Here is a 26,504-nt window from a genome sequence, read left to right as displayed (position 1 = left end):
CTTGGGTACCAGTACTGGGGCTGATGTCCCAGCTTCCACTACAATCAAAAAGTACTACACTGTCTTTCTGCTGCACTGTTCTGGGGTTTCAGTCACACATCAGTTGCCCCATGGAGGCAAGATGACTACGTTGGTATCTGGCCTCTCCACCTTCTTCCTGACAGGAAGAGGTGATGCTTTCTGCAAGAGAAGCTGGGAAAGTGGGGTTTTAGTTTTTGCAGTCCTATGGTAGAAACCATTGAGAGAGGGTAGTTGGGTCTGAGTGTTGAGAGAGAACACAGCTCTTGTGCATATATCTAGAGCGGTGGTTCTCAATCAGGGACAATATTGCCCACACCCCCACCCCTGTCATTATTATTTTAAGCAACACACACCATATTTCAAAGGCTTGGCAAAAAGATAGAATTTATAAAATCTAATTAATCTTTTTTTTTTTTGAGATGGAGTTTCACTCTTGTTGCCCAGGCTGGAGTGCAATGGCGCAGTCTCTGCTCACCACAACCTCTGCCTCCTGGGCTCAAGCGATTCTCCCACCTCAGCCTCTGGAGTAGCTGGGATTACAGGCACCCACCACCACACCCGGCTAATTTTGTATTTTTAGTAGAGATGAGGTTTCTCCATGTTGGTCAGGCTGGTCTCAAATCGCAACCTCAGTGATCTGCCTGCCTTGGCTTCCCAAAGTGCTGGGATTACAAGCATGAGCCACCGCACCCGGCCTTTTTTCTTTTTTCTTTTTTTTTTTTTTTGAGATGGAGTTTCACTCCTGTTGCCCAGGCTGAAGTGCAATGGCACGATCTTGGCTCACTGCAACCTCCGCCTCCTGGGTTCAAATGATTCTTTTGCCTCAGCCTCCCAAGTAGCTGGGATTACAGGTGTGTACCACCATGCCTGACTAATTTTGTATTTTTAGTAGAGACGGGATTTCACTGTGTTGGTCAGGCTGGTCTCAAACTTGTGATCTCGGCCTCCCAAAGTGCTGGAATTACAAGCGCGAGCCACCGTGCCGGCCAAAATCTCATTAATCATTTGTATAATAACTTTGTTATTTTATCCTTGGCTCTATTGAGCCAGAGAAATCAAAGAGATTTCAACACACTGGTGAAGTCAAATCACATTGATTGTCATTAGTTTTTGAAGTTCTGTAACAGATACTTTCAAAGTGTGATGGGATCACGGTGGAAAGCATAGTGTTTTGGTGCAGTGTCATTAGACTCAAGCATCATATCAAAGCTCCTTCAGATAAGGAAGATTGCCGTTTTCATTTCTGCCACAGATAGACAAGTCTGTCTTTGACCCCCTTGCTATCTCTTGAATCACCCAGTCCCACTCAAGATAGAAATTGCCTCTATAAATCTGTAATCAGTGGTTTAAGGTCAGAAACCAAAACTAATTTCTGTGCTTTTGGCTCACTTTTCAGTGACTGTGCTGGCAATATTTAATGAATTGCATGCAGACGTGGATCTTTACGCACTTCTTTTTGGAGAGAGTGTCCTAAATGATGCCGTTGCCATTGTACTGTCCTCGTAAGTAGCAGTGTTTCTGCTGAAGAGACACCTTGGTTTCCTGTATGCTTTGGGCTAAATTCAGAGGCTCATCTTAAATGTATTACATATTGAATTGGGTGTTTTTCTAAATGAGATTTATCAGCTTCGTGGATAAAATTATGTTGCTTAGTGTGCCCAGCAGCGATCAGAATGCTGACGCCAGTGTAACATGGTGGCTGCAGATTAAATTAAATGAATTTGCCCTGGGCAATGCTGGCCACAAATTAAATTAAATGAATTTACCCTGGCCAATGCTTGACAAAATGTAGATACCTATGTTTGTCGATATTTTCAGGTACCACGGTGTAAAACCAGTGCAGTCTTTTAAAACTGTCTCTTGTTTTTAAACTTCAGGTCTATTGTTGCCTACCAGCCAGCAGGACTGAACACTCACGCCTTTGATGCTGCTGCCTTTTTTAAGTCAGTTGGCATTTTTCTAGGTATATTTAGTGGCTCTTTTACCATGGGAGCTGTGACTGGTGTTGTGACTGCTCTAATATCCTTTTTGTAGTTTCAGTTACGGCCTGAGTATGTGTGTGTGGCATTACACTTTCGAAAAGAAAGTTCTCGGCTGTTCTTTCAAATTGGAATCTTACATTGATTGTTCCACTGGGGTGTGATGGCTCCTGAAATATATCACTTTGGTGAAGCATGACGGTTAGGTCCCTAGCTGAGAGTCTGAAAAAATGTTTAGGAATACAAGCCTAGACTTCGCTCTGTCTTCACCTTTGCTTTTTCTCTCCCTTTCTTGTGATCCAGTTGGAGCATCAGTTTTAGAGGGGTGAAAAGAGCTGAGGAACCAGGAGGTGGCTGGGAATTAGGGACTACCGGCTGGGAAGTACTTTAGCCCCAGCTAGCTGCTGCCACCTGCTGTTCTGGGCCGCATGGTGTTATGTGGTGATAGCTAGTTAGTGGCCTTCCATAAGCAAAGGATGGCTGGGATTTAGTTTAAACAAACTAAAAAAACAAAATGTGGAAAGAGCAGGCATCCCTTCTACAGATGTGCTGAGTCCTGCATTATATCCTCTTTGGTGGGCAGTGCTATGTAATTTAAACCACATCATTCCAACATGTAATCAATATGGAAAAAAACCCAAAATTATGATAAAATAATTAATGAGATGTTATACATTCAATCTTTGTGGCAAGCCTTTGAAATATGGTATGTGTGCTGGGCGTGGTGGCTCACACCTGTAATCCCAGCACTTTGGGAGGCCAAGGCAGGCAGATCTCCTGAGGTCAGGAGTTCGAGACCAGCTTGGCCAACATGGTGAAACCCTGTTTCTACTAAAAATACAAAAATTAGCCGGGTGTGGTGGTGCACGCCTGTAATCCCTGCTAATCAGGAGGTTGAGGCAGGTGAATCACTTGAACCCGGGAGGTGGAGATTTCAGTGAGCCCAGACCGTGCCATTGCACTCCAGCTTGGGCAACAGAGCGAAATTCCATCTCAAAAAAAAAGAAAGAAAGAAAGAAAGAAATATGGTGTGTGTGTTGCTCTTACAACACATCTCAATTTGGAGTAGCCACATGGTAAGTGTTCAGCTACCACATTGGATAGCGCAGATTTAAATTGCTTTCTTCACAAGGGCCCTTTTGATGTCCTGGAGATATATATTGCTCAGTGAAATCCCTCATGAGACGCTTCTATGCTTGGCCTGTGTCGAATGGCACTGTTACAAGAAGGATCTCTGGTCCCAAAAGGTGACACCAGCACCTGGTAGCTGCCTCAAGAATTGTGCATTTCTTTCTTTCCTGTGCCTTCCTTAGGCACCTGTTGTGGACTCAGGTGGCCTCAGTGATGCCCAGGGCTCAGGGTCTCACAGGCCTTGTCTTCACAGCCTTGCTGGAACCAACCCAACAAGCCAGCCTGATGTCATGACCATGCCTCTCAGAACCATGGCCATTCAAGGAGCACAGAAAACCAGTTGCCAGTTTCTCTGGAAAGCTGAATTTATTTAAAAAACAAAACAAAACAAAAAACAAAAAACGCCTTATTGACATATAATTTATATACCATTTAAATGTAATGGCTTTTGGTATATTACATGATAATTTTTTTTTGACAGAGTCTCGCTCTGTTGCCCAGGCTGGAGTGCAGTGGCACGATCTCGGGTCACTGCAACCTCTGCCTCCTGGGTTCAGTCAATTCTCAGCCTTCTGAATAGCTGGGATTACAGATGTATGTCACCACACCCGGCTAATTTTTGTATTTTTAGTAGAGATGGGGTTTCAGTATGTTGGCCAGACTAGTTTCGAACTCCTGACCTCAGGTGATCCACCCGCCTTGGCCTCCCAAAGTGCTAGGATTACAGGCATGAGCCACCGCACCCTATGTGATTAATTTCTTAAAATTGTGGTAAAATATAGCTAACGAGATTTGTCATTTAACCATTTTTAAGTGCACAATTCCGTGGGGATTAAGTACATTCACAATGTCAGGTAGCCATCCCCTTGTCTACTTTCAGAATTCTTTCATCATCCCAAATAGAAGTTCTGTACCCACTGAACAGTATCTCACTATTTCTTCCTCCAGCCCCTACAAAACTTGTGTTGCACTGGAAAGCTTAATTTGTATTACTTAAGCTTTCCTTAGAGCCTCCGAAAAAAAAGGTTGAAGGGAAAGGCTAGCCCTTTGGGGAGGGGTCCTGGGCTAGTGGAGTATGGTTCTTGGTGGCCCTGATACATGTACCTGGAGACAGGGTCCTTGACAGAATGCCAACGTGACTAAGTTTACCAAACTGCACTGCTTCCCCCTGCTGGAGACAGCGCTCTTCTTCCTCATGTCCTGGAGCACGTTTCTTTTGGCAGAAGCCTGCGGATTTACAGGTAGGTTTTCTCTACTCTTGCACCACCCTTCCCCTCACTGTAGTGGGGCCTGTGGGAACTTGAAGGAAGTAAAGAATTCTTAGATAGCAACTGCATGGAGTTTAACTGTTCAGCAAGTGTCCGTATGAAGGATTGCTGAGCAAGGCTAGTGTTCTGTCTTAAATGGATTGTCTACTTTCCAAAAAGCTAGATTTTATTTTATTTTATTTTTTTAGAGATTGGGTCTTGCTCTGTCACCCAGGCTGGAGTGCAGCAGCACAATCATAGCTCACTGTAACCTCGAACTGCTAGGCTCAAGGGATCTTCCCCCTTCACCCTCCCAAGTAGCTGAGACTACAGGCATGTACCACACCCAGCTAATTTTTTTATTTTTTGTAGAGATGGAGTTTGCTATGTTGTCCAGGCTGGTCTCAAACTCCTGGCCTTAAGTGATCCTCCTACCTCAGCCTCCCAAAGCACTGGGATTACAGGCATGAGCCACCATGCCCAGCCTGAAAAAGTAGATTTTAATGATAAAGTTTATCATTCCAAAGTCAATTACATTTTTGAGTACTCATTCTAACTATAAGTAGATGTTAAGGTGCAAAGAATCTCTTAAAATTTTATTTGTATATTTCCCTTGATTGCTATGTTATTTTACAAACAGTAGCAATAACAAGCAAAATATGTGTCCTTTAAAGGGTGATTTTGTATCTGCTCAGGTGGATGTGAACACGGTTTTTCATTGTTGTGTCTCTGGGCTATTTAATCGTTGTTTTTCAATATCAAATTTTTATGGTGTCAGTTTCATATAGTATTAGTGTGGTGAAACGTGGTTTTACTTCCTCAAATTCTTTCATTTTTAAAAAAATCATTGAATGTTTCCATTAGAAAATTCAAGTACAGTTACTGTACATAATCCAGGTACTTAGGATGTACTTTTATCACCCTTTCAAAATACTGTAGAAAATCTTTATATGCAGCATTACAAAATGCTCCACTTCCTTAAAATTTAACAGTTATCTGTAAATGTGTAGGCAAAGTCCCAGGTGCGTCAGTTGTCTCGCACAACAAAATGATTACCATTAACCAGAAATATAGAAGATCGGGGCTTGGATAAATGGAATAGTACTCTTGATCTGTTTTGTCTGAAGTCCTAGACTGTGAAAAAAATATAGGCCAGGCATGGTGGCACATGCCTATTTAAACTCAACACTTTGGGGCCAAGGCAGGTGGATCTCTTGAGCTCAGGAGTTCAAGACCAGCCTGGGCAAGATGGAGAAACCCCATCTCTACAAAAAAATACAAAAATTAGCTGGGTGTGGTGGTGTGCACCTGTAGTCCCAGCTACTCAGGAGGCTGAGGTGGGAGGATCACTTGAGCCTTGGAGATAGAGGCTGCAGTGAGTCAAGATCATGCCACTGCCCTCCACTGAGGGATATATAATATATAATCCACTTTGTCTCAAAAAATATATATGTATATAAAGCATTAGTTTGAAATTCAGTTCATTCATTCTAAAAACAGTGAGGAATATGACAAAAATTTGGATGGGCCCTCACAGTCTCTTTGAGGGAATGAATGCTATATGCCAACTACAGATGGTAGTTGGAGGAGTTTAGAGGAGGCAATAGATACCATTAAAACTGGAACAAGGAGGGGATGTTGAGGTACTTGGCTTTGAAGGAAGGCAGGGTTGGGAGACAGAAAGGTTGATATGAGGTGAGGGGTTGTAGGAGTGTTCAGTAGTAATAGGAAACTTTGTTTTTCTTTTCTTTTCTTTATTTCTTTTTTTTTTTTAAGAAAAGGTTTCCCTCTGTTGCCCAGGCTGGAGTACAGAGGTGTGATCAGGGCTCACTGCAGCCTCAACCTCCCAGGCTCAAGTGATCCTCTCACCTCAGCCTCCGAGTAGCTGGGACCACAGGCCCACATCACCACATCCAGCTAATTTTTTGTATTTTTGGTAGAAATGGGGTTTTACCATGTTTCCCAGGCTGGTCTCAAACTCCTGGGCTCAAGCCATCTGCCTGCCTTGGCCTCCTGCAGTGCTGGGATTACAGGTGTGAGCCACTGTGCCCGACCCAGCAATAGGAAAGTTTCAAAAATATCCAGGAAGTTGGATATGCTAGGCTTGCCTACCTTAACCTTTTGTTCCAGCAGGGTTTTTTTTCCCCTGCCTCTTTATTTTCCATTGATTTTTTGGGGGGATGTTTTAACAGGTGTTGTAGCTGTTCTTTTCTGTGGAATCACACAAGCTCATTACACCTACAACAATCTGTCGGTGGAATCAAGAAGTCGAACCAAGCAGGTGAGAGAGAGGCTTGGTACTCACGAGTTGCTTGTTAACACAGGGAAGGGGGAACTGCAGGGTTTACAGCTTCCTTTTCCCTTCTCTGTGCAGCTCTTTGAGGTGTTACATTTCCTGGCAGAGAACTTCATCTTCTCCTACATGGGCCTGGCACTGTTTACCTTCCAGAAGCACGTTTTCAGCCCCATTTTCATCATTGGCGCTTTTGTATCCTTTTCTTGTTCCACCATTTTCTACATGCAGAGACAACCACTGTTGGAGAAGCTATAGTAATAATAGTCATAATAATACTATAAAATAACAATAATATAATCATATAAAATCTCATAAAATAACAATTACGGTTTCTGTTTTGGGTAGGTGACTAAGTCCATGCTAGTTCACAGGGTTTTTATGATGAATAAAAGAAAGCTTAAGTGGCATTTCATAACGCTAAATGTATTTGACTTAAAGGACTGCATGTATTCCAAGGTCATCCTTTCAGCCTTTTCTGTGTAAGATGGCCTTTCTGTTAAACTGGTGCTCAGCAGGTGATAGTTTGTTTTGTAAAGTGCCCTTCTGGGTGTATCTAAAAGTCAGCAACCATGTCAGTCTCCAGTGTTATTTTTGACATTTCATTGCTGTATGAATTCCAATCCAGGAGGTGCCCTGATTTGGATGACCCAAAGGTTCTCCTCTTGCTCGTAACTACATCCACAGTATGCGAAGCCCTTCCTCACACTGCCCAGGGTTGTTTGCAGGCAGTGACCCTACTGTTTCCTCAAGCTTCCCTGCTGCTGCAGATCATGGTAGAAGACTCTTTCTCCCCACCCCCACCAAAAAAAGGAGAAGGAAAAAAAAATGAGGGGAAGAAAAGATAAAATAGAAGAATACTTGATTCCTTGGTCTGGGCCCATTGTAAATGCAGTTTCTGAAAAAGAGACATAATTTGCGGGATTGGCTTCTCTCATGTCCCTAGCAGTGGATGGATAGCTGAGGGTTTTGCTCACTTGGCCTCAGATACTATGTTTTTATTAAAGCGAACTTTTCTGGGGCTTGATTTCAAGATACTGAGCACAGTCCCCTATTGCTGGACATGCACATTTGCCTTTTCTGAGGCCTCATGATTATCCTTAGATTTTGGAATGCTGGCCAAAAAGGAGTGTTTTTCTCTCTGGGCTTAATTTATTGTGCAGGAATGACTGACACTCACCAAGCTGCTGGACAGTGACAGTGGCCTAATGCAATACTGGTTAGTGTGAGAGCCTCCTACGCTTAAACCGGTGGCTCATTTCTTGGATTTCCATGCTTACCAGACTAATAGCTAAAACTCTGCAAGACCAGTGTTTTTATTCTTTTTTGAGAAAGACCTTGCATGTTGTTTTGATTTGTATTCCTAGCATGACATCCTGTGAGAGATAGTGAGAGTACAGCCCTGTTTACAGATGAGGGCCTGGCAGAGGCCAAGCCAGGTCCTCTGCAGATCCCAACTGCTGCTTACCACTTAAGGACTTTTGCTTCTCTTCTGGGATAGAATGTACTTTGTAAGCATTACCTTGTTCTTTCTGCTTAAAACAAAACAGAAAGAAAACGGAAGAAAAACAGGCAGTGCTTTACCCTGCAGGAGACAGAGAAGATAGTTCCGCCCTGGCTTCTGTCTGAAACAGCTGCAGCTCCTGCAGCTGGTGTTTTGCCAAAACGGAAGCTCCCTGTTCCTCTGGCTCCCACAGGCGTTCCCTTCTCTGACCAGGGGAGTGTGCAGCTCTCTCAGCTGGGCACTGTTCTAAACTCAGAAGTGACAAAGGACCAGTTTCCCTGAATTCTTTGGTTTCCACAACAGAGTTCCTTTTTCCACCCTCCTTTTCCATTTCTTACATCTCCAAAAGACATTTTAGCTACTTAGGTAGAGAAATATCTCCCTGGGTTCATTCCTGTGAGTGATCTGAATGTCTTTTAGTGTTATGAACATTGTAAATTTCCCCACCTCTTATTTGCAGGCTCTTTCTGGCCATTAAAATCTCTGATGTTTACTTGCAAATGAAGCCTGCGAGCACTTATCCAGCAAACTTTTTCTTTATAGTTTGACTGCAGGATTAGCAATTTTTTTCTTCTAGTGCCTTTTCTTTTAGTAGAGCCTAACAGACACTGTTTGCTTCTCTCAACTGCCCTCTCCTGCCGTGGTACTTTAGCTTATTTCTGGACTCCTTTTTAGATAGATTTAGATAGATAGATAGATAGATAGATAGATAGATAGATAGATAGATACCAGTTGAATTAAATCAAGAAGTTACAACAGTGTGTTTAACAAGCTAGAAATGATCTCTATGAATCAGGAGATGGGGAAGCTTAGCCAAACTACTCCCATTTTGTTGCTGAGAAACTTGTCTAGAGAGAAACTAGACAGCCGGGCTTCTTTGGGCAGCTCTCTGGACTATAATGAGGCATCACAGCATTCCTAAAATTCTCTGCTCAGCCGGAGGCTGTGTGGAATGCCATTCTGGAAACTGTTGGGCCCTTAACCTCCACCTGTGGTCAGGTTGCCATCTTCCTGGGCAGAGCTGCGCACATCTACCCGCTTTCCTTCTTCCTCAACTTGGGCAGAAGGCATAAGATTGGCTGGAATTTTCAACACATGATGATGTTTTCAGGTAAAAAGGCGTAAGTGTAAAGAAAATGAGTTTTATTCAGCAGGTAACAAGAATATGATTAAAATATAATTGATAAGGTTCATAAAAAGGCAAGCATTCAAGTTTCTGGTCCGTTTGTATCCCCTGCAGTGAGGAATAGACAGATGTACATGTTCAATTGAGTTAGTGTTGATTTTGCAAACCATACTACCAAATGTGAATGTTCTCCCCTAAATTATTTGCATTTCTATTTCATCACTACCACTCAAGGGACCTGGAGATATGGTGTTTAAAGTGCTTGATTGTTTTCTAGAAGATCTTCATAACCCTTAAGCTTCCTGAAGGGCGCCAGGTCTAGAATTAGAAGGAAAAGAGCTCCTGATGAGAAAGAGCACTGGCCAAGTCACTCAGCACCTCCCAGCTGCAGTATCCTCTCTTGTAAAATAATGAAATTGAACTAATTAGCTGAGGTCCCCCAGCTCTAACTTTCTGTGGAGCAAAAGAAATAAAATACACTCATGTAAGCAAGGGGAACCCAACACTGGAATTTAATAGCTGTGATCATCCTGCTGAATTGACACTGTCTCCTGCATGCCCCCCCTTTTCCCTGTAAAGCTCAGAAGTCTGGAGAAGCCACTGAGGGGACAAAGGACAATAAAGAAAGCTGTGGAAGTAGAGTAAGGAGAGAGTAGCTGGCATGAGTGGATGATGCAGTGAGGGTGGTAAGCGTCAGCTTTATATAAATGAGACCCAAGTTAGAGCATTTCTGCAGAACAGAGGGAGGAGAAGTTAGTTGCAAAAGGCTACTGTGACCCTTAAAGACACCTCTGTCCTTTAAGACAGAGAGTGAGTTGCAGCCACCATTACTGCCATGCAGTAGTTATTGGGGGGCTCACAGAGTCATAGTGAAATCAAACCAACAGGCACTGCTCAGTAAAGCAGTCATTTTGTCTCACACTAGCTTGCCTCTGAACTTAGATACAGGTACAGTCCTCTAAGATGATTTCCTTTTACTCTGACAAACATTTATTGAGCATCCTCTTTTCATAAGCCACAGCTCTAGGTTGTGGAGGATGCAAAGACGAGCCTCCTTCACGGAGCTCACAGTCTGCTGGGGGGAGGCAGGTACACAAAGACTTCATTTTCTTCCAAGAGAGGTTGGTGAATTGCACAAAAGAGGTCTGAAAGAAATGTGGACAAGAAGAGAATGGCTCAGGGCCATCTTCACTAAGGGAGTGGCCTTTTAGCTAGGCTTGGAAGAATGGAATTTCAGGAGGCAGCAGTTTGGGAAGGCAGAAAAGCATTGGCATGCCTGGCTTGTTTAGGGAAGGGCAGCAGTCTGGTTTAAATGTCAGATACATGGAGTAATTCAGAAAGAGGGTGAGGTTGACCACCATTGCCGCCTACAAGCTGTGGCTGATCTGGCACGGGGAGAGTGCCTGGAACCTGGAGAACTGCTTCAGTGGCTGGAAGGACACTCCCTGAGCCCGGGGGCCACAAGGAGGCGAAGTGAGGTAGACAGGCACTGCAAGATGCTGGCTATAAGTTCAACATCTGCTTCACCTCAGTGCAGAAGAGAGCAATCTGGGCCCTCTGGACAGTGCCAGATGCCACTGACCTGATGTGGCTGCCCGTAGTGAGGACTTGGCATCTTAATGAGTGGCACTCTGGGCTTCTGACCGACCTCCATAAAGCAGAAACTGCTGCCAAGCATGGTAAAGATCTGGAGGCGCTCCTGTGATGTCCCACCACCTCTCATAGAGCCCAATCATCCCTTCTACAGCAGCATCAGTAAAGATCGCAGGTATGTAGACCTCACTGAAGATCAGCTACCCTCTTGTGAGGGTCTGAAGGTCACTTCTGCCAGAACTCTGCCCCTTTGGAATGAAGAAATAGTTCCCCAGATTGAGGAGGGGAAATGGGTACTGATTACAGCCCACGGCAACAGCCTCCCCGGCATTGTCAAGCATCTTCAGGGTCTCTCTGCGGAGAGGAACCTGCCGACTGCTATTCCCGTTGTCTATGAATTGGACAAGAACTTGAAGCACATCAGGCGCATGCAGTTCCTGGGGGATGAAGAGACCGTGTGTAAAGCCATGGAAGCTGTGGCTGCCCAGGGCAAAGTGGAGGTAAAGGCCAGCGGATAGACTACTTTCCCTGGGAACACCCGCCTTGCCCATCCCTTTCTCTGTCCCTCCCCACTGCACATGTCACACTGACCACATCTGTAGGCATCTGAAGTTGTAGCTGCAGATGGGTACCAGTGACTCCCATTTTTCATTTCAGCCATTTTTCTCCTGCACCCACTGTCTTCACACAATCTAGTCAAGATAGCACCTCCAGGGAGGGCACGGCTTCTCAGTCCAAGCCCAGGGAAAACTCCCCTTATCCAAAAGAGTTGAGAGGTAGTGACTTGGGTTTTTACCAGGGCTTTGTGTACTAAGGACCTGCTTGAGTAGGAGATAGGGAGGAACCATGCTAAGGCACGGCCAAAGAGGAGAAGCAAGAGAGCCTGTTTGCCCCCAGGAGCCAGTCCTGTGTTCTTCTGTAGTCAGGCCACTGCCTGGAGGGCTCTAGTCATTCCAGTGGAAGATAAATGTAACCAGCATGGTGATGTAAAAACAAAAAAAACAAAAAACAAAAAAAACGGTTTCCTTCCTGACCCCAGAGGGGCCGGCTCTACTTGATGGGTGGGATCAATCCTGAATTAAGTTTCTGGTGCATTTATTTTACAAAAACGAAGTGTATAAATAATACAAAACAAAAGTCCTTGTGGGGTTTCTAGTGGCAGTTGAAATAATCCCACATGTGATCATCAGAAAATAAACCATTCCTTATACCAATATGGCACAAGCTCCGTGACTTGAAAGGGGTAGGAGTGCCTCCTGCTGTGTATTTTAGAATCCCTGCCCCGCTTGTTTCATGGCAGTGAAATGCCTCTTGATCATGTCCAAGTGTGTCTTTCACTGCCTGTTTTCTGAATCATGTTTTAGTTACTTGGCCCTGCCACATGGGCCCAGTACTCATTTTGAGCATAACTGTACTAAATCTTTTTTCCAAATCAGTATAAGAAAGGAATGATATGCAAGAAAAAAGGAAAAAAAAAAAAAAAAAAGAAGGTGAGGTTGGAAAGGAGAATTGTATCTAAACTCATAATTTTCACCCTTTAGGTTACATCAGAATTGCCCATTGGGCTTGTTAAAGCACAGGTTGCTGGGCCTCACTGTCTGATTCTGGGGATATGGAGTGGGCTCTCCTAACATTTCTGAGCTGCCGCTGCTGCTGGTTTGAAAACCACACTTTGAGAACCACCACGGTAGAGTGGAGACCTCAGGGAAGCTCCAGTGCTGTGCCAAAGAGTTTGAGCTTCACTCAAGAGCAGCAGGGACACATTCAGAACTTGGTGAAGAGGACGGTGATAAGCTTCTATGTACATATTAGGAATATGCCAGTGGACAAGAGGAAGATTAGTTGGAGCTAACCCTGTCATCTAGGTCAACTTAAATATGCTCATTGGCTTCTGTACTAAAAAGCTGAGAAGTGTACAGTGCTGTTTAATGATATCTCCAATAAAAGACATTTTATGCTGGGAGAAATCTGCCTATCAAAAGGAGCTCATTCATCAAGGCTATGAAATACCTGAGGTCTCACTTTCATATTGCTTACCATGCTTACCTAGTGAAATTAAGAAAAATGTATTCTACGTGGTCTCTCTCTGATGTCCAAGTTTTCTTCTTTGAGTCAACATCCCTTGAGAGGCTTAAATGTTGACCAGTGACATAGCTGGCTGGCTGTAGGGTGACCTAGATGTGTATAAATATTTCACTAGGACAGATTAATAGAAAACATCAACTTTGTTTTCAATGTAACTTTTATTGATGTCACTCTTCTTTAGTGAATTGTAGTGAAGTGCTCAGATTACATATATTAATAATTGTGAAATTGCAAAAAGTAGAAAAATGTACAAAGAGATATAGTAAGTCTAACTTTTCATTCTCTCGCATGTTATACACACAGTCTTCCCCATGGTGAATAAAAATTAATACTAGATATATACTAAAGACTGTAGATTCAGTCTTTTTTTTTTTTTTTTTGAGACACAGCCTCACTCTGTCCTCCAGGCTGGAGTGCAGTGACACCATGTCAGCTCACTGCAACCTCTGCCTCCAGGATTCAAGTGATTCTCCCACCTCAGCCTCCCAAGTAGCAGGGAACTACAGGCACATGCCATCATGCCTGGCTAATTTTTGTATTTTTGGTAGAGATAGTGTTTCACCATGTTGGTCAGGCTGGTCTCAAACTCCTGACCTCAAGTGATCTGCCCACCTTTGCCTCCCAAAATGCTGGGATTATAGGCGTGAGCCGCCACACCCAGCCAGATTCAGTCTTTACTATAAAATAAATTATGAGCATGATATGGGAAAGGAACAAAAGAGCTTAGAAAGATGAACTCCAAAACATTAAACTGCTGATATTAATCTTAAAATCCATAATGCAGATCAGGTATCAGCAAACTACAACCCCTGGGCCAAATCTGGCCACTGCCTGTCTTCACATAGCCCATGAGCTGAGAATGTCTTATACAGATGAATGTTTGCACTCTGTTTGATGATAGACAACACTGACTTTGAAACCACAGTTAAGCAAAATATCCCCTCCAGAAAGAATTTGCCTCTTTTCATTATTAGACCTGTATTACAACAAAGTGGCCTCAATTATTACTATTGATTTTTGATAATAAACATTTGTGGAAATGTTCGTCTCTTTAATCTAAGTACCCACATAATATTCTTGATTTTGCCTCTTGGCCCACAAAACCTAAAATCTTTAGTATCTGGCCAGTTACAGAAAGAGTTGACCACCCCTGATGTAGACTGGGTTATATTTTCACTTCTCTGTGTGGTTTCCCCTGTTGCTAAGGAAATGCTGAACTGTGTTCCACAAATTTGAATACTCGTACCTAGCCTGTTTTTTAAGTTTGTATTGACTGTGTGGTGCTTGGGTTGTGTTGGGATCACAGTTTTAGCTTATATTATTATTACTTATTTATATTTATTTTTACTTCATGTTACTAGCAGGAGAATCATTTAAGTAATAGGAGTGTTATTATTCTGAAAAAGTGCTGTACAAAGCAGTACGATGCTTTTTCATTGTGTTTGGGAGTTTTGCAAAAGACAGCATCAAATAAAAGAAAATCATGCCTTTCAGGTTCTTCTTTCTAGGTAAGACAACTTGGCCCCTGAAGCATGAATGAATAGAGTTTATTAGCCCCAAATGGCAGCAGTGGATTTTGAGACAACATTGTCATTTAATTCTTATGAGCAGAACTTCTTTGGTCCCCGCAGGCCTCAGGGGAGCAATGGCATTTGCGTTGGCCATCCGTGACACGGCATCCTATGCTCGCCAGATGATGTTCACGACCACCCTTCTCATCGTGTTCTTCACCGTCTGGATCATTGGAGGAGGCACAACACCCATGTTGTCATGGCTTAACATCAGGTTGGTTTGGAACCAAGGCTAATTGAGTATGTCAGTTGTCACTGTTCCTGAGAATGTTCAACACCCTGTGCAGGATGTGCTACTTTAGTTCATGGAAGCCTTTTACAGTCTTTGGTTTTGTTTGTGAGGAGGGATTAACAATTTTTTTTTAAAACAATAAGTAAAAGTTTGGAGTATGGGGTTTTCCAGGAGAAAAAAAATGTAGTCATTAAAAATTTTTGTCAGTGCAAACATACAAAGAATGAGAAGTGCCTGGATCTTGCTAGAATAGTGACATTAGAGCAAAAATTTAAAAAGTCTTAAAGCTGCAGGACAGAAAATAGACCAAGAGCCCCTGGCAGAGTCCAGTATTTCATGTTCCTTTGAAATGAAATCCAGACTCTGAAGAATAAGCTCACCAGCCAGATATAGAGGCAATTAGAGTTTTATTTTAGCATGAAGCTGTATGCTGTCTCTTCTTGCTTGAGTGTACAAAAGAGGTGACATTTTCTGGGTAACCCTCGCCTGTTGCAGTTTCATGGACGTCCTCTGCCTGTGGCTTTGTAGCTGTGTCAGGACAGAAGGAGCACTGATACAAGTTTGACTTTTTCAAGAGTGCTTGAATTCCAAATTGTGTTTGTGAGCTCCAGCATCTTATGGTTAAGAAGTCATTGGAAATAGGGTTCAAGAGACCCACAGCCCAACTCTGGCTTGAATTAAAGACAAGCCTCTCATGTGTTTGGGCCTCAGGTTTCCTCAGCGTTAAGTGAAGACGCTCTGCCGGGTGATCTCAAGGGCACTTCAGCTCTAAGTGTTGTGCTGCACATCACTGGATGTGCTCTGGCCACTTACCACAATTTCAGGTCTGCACAGGATGACCGTGTTCCGGAACAAGAAGACACTTGGGTAGTACAAAGGTGTGAAGAAAACTTCTTTGAAAAGCCACACGGTGGCAATGGTTTTTCTTTCTCTGCTGGCTTTTTTAGTTTGTATTCTCTAGACTGTAGAATGCCCGAGACAGCTGCACAGCGTACATACCTTGGAGGAGAGAAAATGAACAGAGATCTCCCAGTCATCCTTGGAGTTGGGGGGAAGAAACTAAAATTTGAGAGAATCATCTCCTGTATCTGGAGTTTTCGTATAGATGTTAGGCAGAGATTCCTGGGCTGCCACTTCTGCCACCAGCCACTGCCACTTCCACTGCCAGCTTCACCATTTCTGGGCTAGTGTATCCCTGCCTGAGATCCAGGTGGGTCTGCAGAACCAATATGGGGTTTATCAGTGTTAGTCATAATAATAAGTAACACTTATGTTTCAGGCATTGTTCCAGATACCATGCATATATTAAGATAATTCTCATAACATTCTTACAAGGGAGATAGGACTATTATCTCAATTTTAGAGTTGGGGAAACTGAGGCACAAAGCAGGAATTTGCCCAAGGTCACAGAGCTTTAAGTGGACAAGCTAGGATTTGAACCCAGGCGCTCATACCAGAGAGTCCACACTCTTAACCACTGTGCTATACTGCCTGTAAAGAAGAGTTATAAAATTTGGGAAGGTTAGAATTTCAATTACCTGGCATGAATCTCAAGGGTTGGATTAAGGAAAAGAATCCATCTTTGAGAATATAAACCTGAAGAAAATGTACAGTCTCTTACTTTTAAACTTAAGACATAAGATGGTACCATCTTTGTTCTATGTAGCAGAATTAGGACAAGAAAAAAGGTTTACCCTGCACACAGTTGAGAATCTTTGCATTTGGTGACCTCTGAGATTACTTCCTGCTCCTGTTTGTCTGATCACCTAGTAGATGCTCTGGATGCTCAGAGCCTCATTAAATCATGTTTGTTTTTCATGCTATTTTATAAATCCTTTTCTCCCCTTCCCCTCAAACATATACGGGACCAAATTTTCCGTTGAGAGTAGAGAGTTGACTTTTGACATTTTGCTCTTGTAACTGCCTTGGAGATCCATGTAGGTTGTTCATGTATCAAGTTTGTTCTGTTTTATTGCAGAGTAGTATTCCAAGGTGGGCCTGCCACATTCCTCCTCTGGTCCCTGCTGCCTAATTAGTGGCTCCAGCCAAACTCTGGATGTACCAGAGTTTGTTTCACCATTTACCCCTCGGAGGACATTTGGATAGTTTCAAGTTTTGGGCTATTAAAAATAAAGCCACTGTGAATATTCTTCTGTAGGTTTTTGCATGGGCATAAGTTTTCACCTCTCCAAGATAGATGCCCAGGAGTGTGCCTTCTGGGTTGGATAGTAAAGATGTGTTTAGTTTTATAAGAAACTGCCAACTGTTTTCCAGAGTGGCTGTACCATTGTACATTCTCACCAGCAGTGTATGAGGGATCCAGTTTCTCAGCATCCTCCCCAGCGTTTGGTATTGTCAGTGTTTTTCATTTCAGCTGTCCCAGTAGGTATGTGGGAATATCTCATTGTGGTCTTAATTTACATTTCTCTCATAGATAATGATATTAAACATCACTTCATGTGTTTTTACCATTCATATGTCTTTGGTGAAGTATCTGTTCAAGTCTTTTGTCCATTTTTAAATTGGATTGTTTCTTTGTTGAGTTTTTAGAGTTCGTTATTCTAGACTGTAGTCTTTTGTCAGATACACGGTTTGCAAATATTTTTTCCCAGTGTGTAGCTTGTCTTTTTTTTTTTTTGAGACGGAGTCTCACTGTGTCTCCCAGGCTGGAGTGCAGTGGCACCATCCCGGCTCACTGCAAGCTCCGCCTCCCAGGTTCACACCATTCTCCTGCCTCAGCCTCCTAAGTAGCTGGGACTACAGGTGCCCGCCACCACGCCCGGCTAATTTTTTGTATTTTTAGTAGAGATGGGGTTTCACCGTGTTAGCCAGGATGGTCTCAATCTCCTGACCTCGTGATCCACCCACCTCGGCCTCCCAAAGTGCTGGGATTACAGGAGTGAGCCACCGCGCCCGGCATTTGTCTTTTGATCATTTTAATAGGGTCTTTCATAGAGCAGAAGTTTTAATTTATAATTTATCAATTTTTTTTTTCTTTTATGGGTCATGCATTTGGTATCATGTCTAAGGACTCTACCAAGCCTTAGGCCTGAAGATTTCTTCTGTGTTATCTTCTAAAAGCTTTTTAGTTTTACACTATACATTTAAGTCTGTGATCCATTTTGAGTTAATTTTTGTATAAGATGTGAGGTTTAGGTTGAGGGTTTTTTTTTTTTGCCAATGGCTATCTAGTTGTTCTAACGTAATATGTTGAAAAGACTATCCTCACTCCATTGAATTAATTTTGCTTCTTTGTCAAAAATCAGTTGTCTGTATGCATGGGGTTGTCTTTCTGCACTGCTCTATTGGTTTATGTGTCTATCCTTCCAAGACCATACTGTCTTGATGACTATAGTTATACAGTGAACCTTAGTATCAGTTAGAGTGATTCCTCCCACTTTATTGTTGTGGCTATTCTACTTCCTTTCCACATAAATTTTAGAACACATTTGTCTACATGTAAAAAAAAATCTTGCTGGGTCTTTCATAGGAATTATGTTAAACCTTTACATTAATTTTTGGGGAGATTGACATCTTTATTTTGTTGAGTCTTCCAATCCATGAACATGATGTATTTCTCCATTTATTTACATCTTCTTTGATTTCTTTCATTCGACTTTTGCAGTTTTCAGCACCCATGGCCTGTACATGTTTTGTTAGAACTTGTATCCTGTCACCTTACTGCTGAACTCACTTATTCGTTCTTTAGCTCTGAAAGTGTTTTGGTCCTTTTTTTTTTTTTTTTGGTAGATTCTTTGGAATTTTCTGCATAGACCATATAGACCATCATGTTATTTGTAAATAGCGACGGTTTTTTTTTTTTTTCTTCCTTTTCAACCAGGGTACCTTTTGTTTCCTTTTCTTGCCTTATTGCTCTGGTTAGGATTTTCACTACTGTGTAGAATAAGAGTGGTATAAATGGACATCCTCATCTTTTTCTGATCTTAAGAGGAAAGCATTTGCCAGGTAAGGTGGCTCACACCTGTAATCCCAGCACTTTGGGAGGCCGAGGCAGGTGGATCACAAGGTCAGGAGATCGAGACCAGCCTGACCAACATGGTGAAACCCCATCTCTACTAAAAATACAAAAAATTAGCTGGGCATGGTGGCAGGCGCCTGTAGTCCCAGCTACTCGGGAGGCTGAGGCGAGAGAATGGCGTGAACCGGGGAGGCAGAACTTGCAGTGAGCTGAGACCACATGCCACTGCACTCCAACCTGGGCGACAGAGCGAGACTCCATCTCAAAAAAAAAAAAAAAAAAAAAAAAAAAAGAGGAAAGCATTCAGTCTTTCTTTATTAACTATACTATTAGCTACAGGGTTTTTGTAGATGTTCATCTTCAAGTTGAGGAAGTTCCTATCTATTGCTAGTTTTATGAGAGGGGTTTTTTTTTTTTTTCATGAACAGGTGTTGAATTTTATCAAATAGTTTTTCTGTATCAATTGATATGATCATATGATTTTTCTTGTTTAACCTATTAATATGACGAATTACATTAATTACTTTTCAAATATTGAACCAACTTTGTTTCTCTGAAATAAACCCCACTTGATGTGGTACATTATTCTTTTACATATTGCTGAATTATATGAGCAAACATTTTGTTAAGGATTTTTATGTCTGTATTCATAAGGGTTATTGGTCAGTAGTTCTTTATTTTTTTATACTGCTTTTGTCTGGTTTTGGTATCAGAGTAATCTGGCCTCACAAAATGAGTTGGACATGTTCCTTACTCTTTTGTTTTCTGGAAGAGATTGTGTAGAATTGGTGTTATTTTCCTTAAACTTTCGGTACAATTCTCCAGTGAAACCATCTGGGCCTGGAGACTTCTTTTTTGGGAGTTTTTCAATTATGGAGCCAATTTCTTTATTAGTTATAGGGCTTTTCAGATGACCTATTTCATATTGGGTAAGTTGTGGTGATTTGTGAAATTGGTCAGTTTCATTTAAGTTGTCAAGTTTATGTCGTTTGTAGCATTCCCTTGTTATCCTTTTGATGTCTGTGGGGTCTACAGTGATATCCCATTTTTGATATATCTTCTCTGTTTTTGGTCAATTTTGCTAGACATTTGCCAATTTTATTGATCTTTTCCAAAGAACCAGCTATTTATTTCATTGATTTTCTGTATTGTTTTTCTAATTTCATTTTAATTGATTTCTGTTTCTATCTTTATCATTTCCTTCCTTCTGTCTGACTCTATCTAGACAGCACAATGAAGGAAAGTATGCCATTACTGAAAAATACATATGGTGTCAGCTCATTGCATTTTTCCAGATGTGTATAAAGAATGATTACATAAGTGTAGAAACTGACATTTACAGAGATTACATCAAAAGAAATTCCCTCTGAAATAGGGTAATAAAACAGATTAATTTTTCTAGCTTGTGGCTTGTGGTGTGATGGCCATGAATCATTTCTGTAACTAAGGTTCTTATTCTAAATTGATTCAGAAACCCCCTGAAGTTCAGTTTGGTATTTTGACCCCATGACCTCGATATGATCAGTACCTACTTATTCCTTACTTCTCCAGGCTACTGATAGAGGCCCTGATGAACTGTTAAGTAGCTGCTCAGAAGTCAGAAGCCCAGGGTGGTTCTTGGAGTTCACCATAAATAGGAGTTAGCTGTGTTTCTTACTATGGCTAATTTCAAGTCTGTGTATAAAATAAAAATGAATATAACTGTACATCCAAAGCCAGGTCACTGCTTTCCATAAATCCAATTTATCTTTTTAAATTGGTGTTTTGTGATTGGTATTTTAAAACATAATGGTAAAATGTGCAAATTGCTTTCTGTTAAAACAAAATATTTGTCTTAGTCTCTTAAGAGTTGTTATTGACAAAGGATGTAATTTTAGCAACTTAAAAAATGATCGTGGGATTATTTTGGCTGATGAGCCTTGTGTGTGTCCTGACCACATTGCGACAGCATGGTGGCGGTCTTCTAGGAGTCCTCAGCTTCAAGTAACACACACAAAACGGTGGAGATAGTGGGTGGGGTGGGCGGGCGGTGGTGGCGGTGGAACGACATACACCCAGGTGGCCAAATGAACTGTAACCTTCACATCCCAGAGTGTAGTAATATAATCATTCAAGGACAAGTAAGAATGCTCTACTTGGCATAATCCTGTTAGACTGAGAATTTGTAATAAAGCTCTTTCCAAGATAACATAAGGAATAAAGGCAGGGAGAAGCCCTGAGCTCTTCATGTAATAGCATTTGCAACTGGATATTTTAAAAGACCTTAAAGATACCACCTTGTAATCAAAGGCAATATCCTATAAGAGGAAGAGCTGAGGCTCTGGAGTCTAGCAGCCTGAGTTGGAATCTTGGCTCTACCATTTCTACCTTTGTGACCTTGGGCAACTTATTTCACCTGTATCCCTCAGTTTCCTCACTGATTAAATAGGGACAGTCATAGCATGAGGATAAAATGTGGTAATAAATAATGCAATGAAGAATTCTGTCATCAATGTACCATCTGACACATAAGCACTTAGTATATTTTAGCTGTTATTGTATTAATAGCATTAATCATAGCATTACAGCTGCTACTATTATTAATACTATTACTCAAGAGACAATGAATCTTACATTAAGGAATCTGGCTTGTTTTTCTGGTGTTTGCTATAATTTTTCAATGTTGTAGTAATAGAGTCTGATTTAAGTCACATTCTGAACATGTAACTAAAAGTACCACCTTAAGAAGCATCGTGTCCTCACTTGCATATGTCAGGGGATATTAGTAACATGAGAATTTGGGCATTGTCTAGCGAAGTAGTTCTCAATCTTTTTTTCATTATTGTCACCGCTGAGGAGCCTTTAAAAACTTTTTCCTCAATTATCTCCCCCAGTGAAATTTTAGTATCACAGATCTGCTATGCCTCTCTGTCTGTGCTGTGGCACTTTGGAGGGCTACAAACCATTATAATATCTAAGTATTTTCTTTTACCTACAAGAACCAATTTTTATACCCAGGAGGGTGATACTGCCTCCATTGAGAATACGTGGTTCAATGCAGTGATTCTCAACTGACAGCAATTTTGTCCCCCAGGGGACATTTATTTGGCAGTATCTGGAGATGTTTTTAGTTGGCCACAACAAGAGGAAGGGGTCAAAACCTCAGCTTCTTGGTGGGTGGGGTTGCTACTAGTATCTTGTGGGTGAAAGCTGGAGACTCTGTTAAACATCTTGCAGTGCACCCTACGGGTCACCACAACAGAGAATTATCTGACCTGAAATGTCAATGCTGCTGAGTTTACGAAACCCTGCTCCAACATGATAGTAAGATTCAGATGCACTCTGAGTAACCCAGAAATTATTAAGGAAGGTGAAGGTGGACCATGTCAACTCAAAAGGCTACAAGCTAAAGAGAATAGCAGAAGCGAGGTTCCCGACTTTCAGGTTGATCCTGTGTACAACATGGTGTGCTTATCTGAAAAAAAAGACCATCTTTGGCCGGGCGCGGTGGCTCACGCCTGTAATCCCTGCACTTTGGGAGGCCGAGGCGGGCGGATCACGAGGTCAGTAGATCGAGACCATCCTGGCTAACACGGTGAAACCCCGTCTCTACTAAAATACAAAAAATTAGCCGGGCGCGGTGGCGGGCGCCTGTAGTCCCAGCTACTCGGGAGGCTGAGGCAGGAGAATGGCGCGAACCCGGGAGGCGGAGCTTGTAGTGAGCCGAGATGGTGCCACTGCACTCCAGCCTGGGCGACAGAGTGAAGACTCCGCCTCAAAAAAAAAAAAAAAAAAAAAAAAAAAAAAAAAAAAAAAAGACCATCTTTGTCTTCTTAAGTATTGTTGCTATTTTTCAATAATATCATGCTTTTTGTTCTTTCTGTTAAATATGTGTAAAAATATATGTAAACACTTTAAATATGTGTAACATTTAAGCAGCAATTTCTTTTTTTCTATTTTTGGTATCTTGCTTTATAAACAGATGAATTTCCGAAAAAAATATGTAAATTTGTTTTCTATGAGGTATATTTCATCCTCTGATTTTATTACATTATATTTTGAGAGGCTCATCCTCATTCCTGATCAATCCTCATTTGATCTGGCTCCTGATATTGCTGCTTTAAATTTAAATTTAGTGGCCTCTCAGCCTCTCTGGGTTTTAGAGGATGGGGACAGTTTAAGAGAGGATATGGATTTATATTGAAAGTGAGAAATATTCTCTTATGGACATGGTCCAGATCATTTGCCCAGAGCTCCTGGCTCTCCTGTTGTCCCTGTCACACTCACATTCCCTTCTTCTGCTGCCCAGAGTTGGCGTTGAGGAGCCCTCCGAAGAGGACCAGAATGAACACCACTGGCAGTACTTCAGGTGACACAAGGGCATCCTCAGAAAAAATTAACCAGGCCTGGCTTTTCTCCTCTTTCTAACCTCAGATATTTCTCTTTACACTGTTTTTCTCTTCCTTCCTGCGTGTGCCAACCCCCACCCCTTTTAGTAAAGGTGCAAAAGGTTGAGTCAATTCTAATCATTTTTTCCACCCCTCCTCTGGGTTGATTGATGTGTCAGTGTTCTTGGGATTCTGTTTGCTTTCCCCACATTTAGGCAGTGTATTGCCAACACAAAGCCTGAGTTGTCAAGTGTTTCCTTTTTGTACAACTGAGCTTAGTGTTAAGAGCAGCTCATTTTCAGAGCCACACTTTCCCCACAAAATCCTGCTTATGATCTAGTAAATAAGGCTCTTAATTCATAAAGAGAACTAGAATTTTCATATTTCAACCATGACTGGGGTAAGGCTTACACCATCTTAATTAAATATCACTGCTGTTTTAGTTTTTCAGAATACATATTTGTGTACTTGTGCCTTGTTGTGGTGAACCAGAAGGTATGAATAATGTTTAATCAAAAAGATAAAGAGTCCTCTAATGCAGTTTGTTTCTTAGTATCCTTCCAAGTTTATGATATAACTATGCTTAAGGGTGGTGGTGTCTGGGCAAGCAAAGTACAAACTTTAATGTTTCTTCTTTCCTTTCTGTTTCTCTAATTGGCATGTTTTCTTCCTGATCTGATTCTCGGTGCTGATAGATAAATCAAATGCAAAATAGGCTTCAGCTCTGTTCTCAGCACTGTGAGAATATTTCACTTCCTTGAGGGCAGTGGTGAAAGCAGTGGGACATGGGTCTTGGGATATCACCAGGCCCCATATGTGCACTGTAATGACTCACATGAAATTACTTAAGTATTTAAGCTCACTGAAGTCAGACTTTTTTCTACACACACACGTTCATTTGTAGAGACTGACTTTGATACCAGCTAAATTGCAGAGGAAACCCTTTCCTTTGAAGCATGCCTTCAAGAAGGAAAGTCCTTCAGGCAAAGTGTAAGTTATTAGACTTGGGACATGAGCAAATTCAGGTTATGATATGGTGGTCAAGTTATATGAAGATGTGTGTCTCATATTCCTCAAATTATTCAAAACCTTGACCATTCAGGGATTTTTTTTTTAGAAAAAATTATTAATTAAAATAAAATACTTCTAAACTTTCCAAGATTTTATGGCGTTTTATCTGTTAATCAGAATGGACAAATTATACCAGTAGAGAAATTATCAATTTTGGGTATTTATTCATTCCAGAATGAGCACATCAGTTTGCTTGCTTTATTTTTTCATTTAGTGTGGGATGTCCACATTTGTCTACTTCCTAATGAAAATAAAGATAATTCTGCCCATTCTGGAAAAAAAGGTTGTCATTTGTGTTCTTATGAACTTAGCCCTGATATATCAGGGGAATGCTAAAATAAGATCTAATAAAACAGCATAAAAAAGTTCCGGTGTCCTGGATCAAAAGCATTATACCAGATCAGGAAAGAGATACATAAAGTGGACAGTGACCTGACACTAGGAATTTCAGAAAGTTGGGGGACCCTAAAGTCTTCTGAGGCTTTAAACCTGCAATTAAAATCCTGTGCCTGGGCCAGGCGTGGTGGCTCACGCCTGTAATCCCAGCACTTCGGGAGGCCAAGGTGGGCAGATCACCTGAAGTCAGGAGTTCGAGACCAGCCTGGCCAACATGGTGAAACACCGTCTCTACTGAAAATACAAAAATTAGCCAGGCGTGGTGGCGTATGCCTATAGTCCCAGCTGCTCGGGAGGCTGAGGCAGGAGAATGGCTTGAATCCAGGAGACAGAGGTTGCAGTGAGCCAAGATCGCACCACTGCACTCTAGCCTGGGTGACAGAGCGAGACTCCGTCTCAAAAAAATTCTCAAAAACAAAAAAAAAGAATCCTGTGCCTGTTCTTTCTTGCTGCCCGGTTCCACACCAAAACACCCTGGCCCATTCGTTTACCTCCTCTTCCCAGAGACCGGTTTGGTTCTGGGCTCTGCCCCAAGGGTGGGGCTTTTTGTAGGAAGCCACAAGGTCCCGTGTCATCCTTGGGGATTGGTCCAAGAGGCCTCAACCCTGCCAGAAAAGTAATTACTAAATCGCCCTGAAGTAAACAGCCTTGAAAAGGCGAAAAAAGTGCAGAATATTATTTGTGTCTCACGGCCCCGATCTGTTTTGTTTTGTTTTTTTTTAGCAGTAGCAAGCTGAGAAGCAGCTCTTTGTTTCCTTTCTTAGAAATCTCCTGTTCTGCACTTATATCAGTAGCAAGGCCTTCCAAGAGACTCCAAGGGCCTTCCCACACTCCTCTGTCTGTGGCAGGGCCCAGAAGGTCCTTTTAGGTTTTCTGCTGTCAGGAGTTTGGGCTGCATTTCAGACTTGGTTGATACCAAGTGGCTGCAGTGAAGATTGGAAATTCCATGGCAGATGTAGGATTTTCCTGGCATCTTTTTTCTCTGCCCCATTGCCGAGTGTTATCCATGTCATCCATGGCACAGTTTCCTGCCTCAGAATGAGGAAGGTGCAAGGATAAAAAAAAAAAAATTACCAGATGCATAGAGTGCCAGTTAGTATGTTACTAAGCCAAGACAACTGCCCTGGTGCTTTTATAGTTTTTGTTATAAATCAAGTCTTGCCATTTTGCTTTTTGTTTCTATCTTTAGTTGTTGCTCTCAAATGCGTGAGTTCTCGAGGCTATCTTGATGCAAGAGGGTATAGGGGCACCAGGATTGAAAGCAGGTCAGGACTCTAGTTAATGATATTGTTAAAGAAAATGTTATTCTGATGTATATTAAAACAGTAAGGCAGATGTTGTTCAGGACCATCACGATTGGTATAGGGACCACTGTGATGGGGTTTTGCAGCAGGGGAAAGGAACAGGGGCCAGTGGATGGAGAAGTACTGAGAGGAAACATCAGGGGCAAGGGGGATTCTGGCTAAACTGACCCAACAGGATTCTTGCTGAAGACAGGCGAAGGGGATTAGACATCACCTGGGGGATTGTGGGGAAATGAAGAACCCAATCAGATGTTGGGGATAGGCCATTCAGATGTTGGGCTCTGGCCAAACCAACTTAGACAATCAGACATCACCTGAGGGATTGTGGGGGGATGAAGAACCCAATCAGATGTTGGGTTCTGGCCAAACCAACTTAGCAAGCCTCTTGCTAAAATTGGGTTATGCTGAGATGGACATGGAAGCCCAAAAGTCAGTGCCTAGTTGGGAAGTGAATTCCTAGGAGCCTGACGAAAGTTTGGTCAAGGAGGGACACTTTGTCAATAATGCATGTGAAGTATTTAGGGGAAGTATTCTGATATCTGCAACTTTATCTGAATGCATCCAAAGAAAAAGTAAGATGGGTGATAGAGAAATGGATAGATAGG

General features: G+C 42.0%; 1 protein-coding gene and 1 pseudogene across 3 annotated transcripts in view; both read left to right on the top strand.

Moving 5' to 3' along the window:
• Positions 1–26,504, top strand: part of SLC9A7 (solute carrier family 9 member A7) — a 1,149,612-nt gene that overhangs the window by 95,706 nt on the left and 1,027,402 nt on the right. For 2 of the 3 annotated variants that reach the window (XR_007722480.1, XM_050775599.1), the window contains exons 6-13: positions 1,418–1,523; positions 1,899–2,040; positions 4,267–4,372; positions 6,571–6,659; positions 6,753–6,866; positions 9,175–9,286; positions 14,611–14,764; positions 23,050–23,109. Coding sequence is in view for 2 of the 3 variants with exons in the window: in XM_050775599.1 (XP_050631556.1) it covers positions 1,418–1,523; positions 1,899–2,040; positions 4,267–4,372; positions 6,571–6,659; positions 6,753–6,866; positions 9,175–9,286; positions 14,611–14,764; positions 23,050–23,109 (883 nt within the window). In the remaining variant the exon portion in view is untranslated. The remainder of the gene's footprint in view (positions 1–1,417; positions 1,524–1,898; positions 2,041–4,266; positions 4,373–6,570; positions 6,660–6,752; positions 6,867–9,174; positions 9,287–14,610; positions 14,765–23,049; positions 23,110–26,504) is intronic. The other variant, XM_050775600.1, reaches the window with a different exon arrangement.
• Positions 9,293–13,353, top strand: LOC126945649 (phosphoglycerate mutase 1-like; annotated as a pseudogene).

Source organism: Macaca thibetana, chromosome X (genome assembly GCF_024542745.1).
Source record: "Macaca thibetana thibetana isolate TM-01 chromosome X, ASM2454274v1, whole genome shotgun sequence".
Lineage (NCBI taxonomy): Eukaryota > Metazoa > Chordata > Mammalia > Primates > Cercopithecidae > Macaca > Macaca thibetana.
The sequence above is the reverse complement of the archived record's forward strand: the minus strand, read 5'-3'. Positions and strand labels throughout refer to the sequence as shown.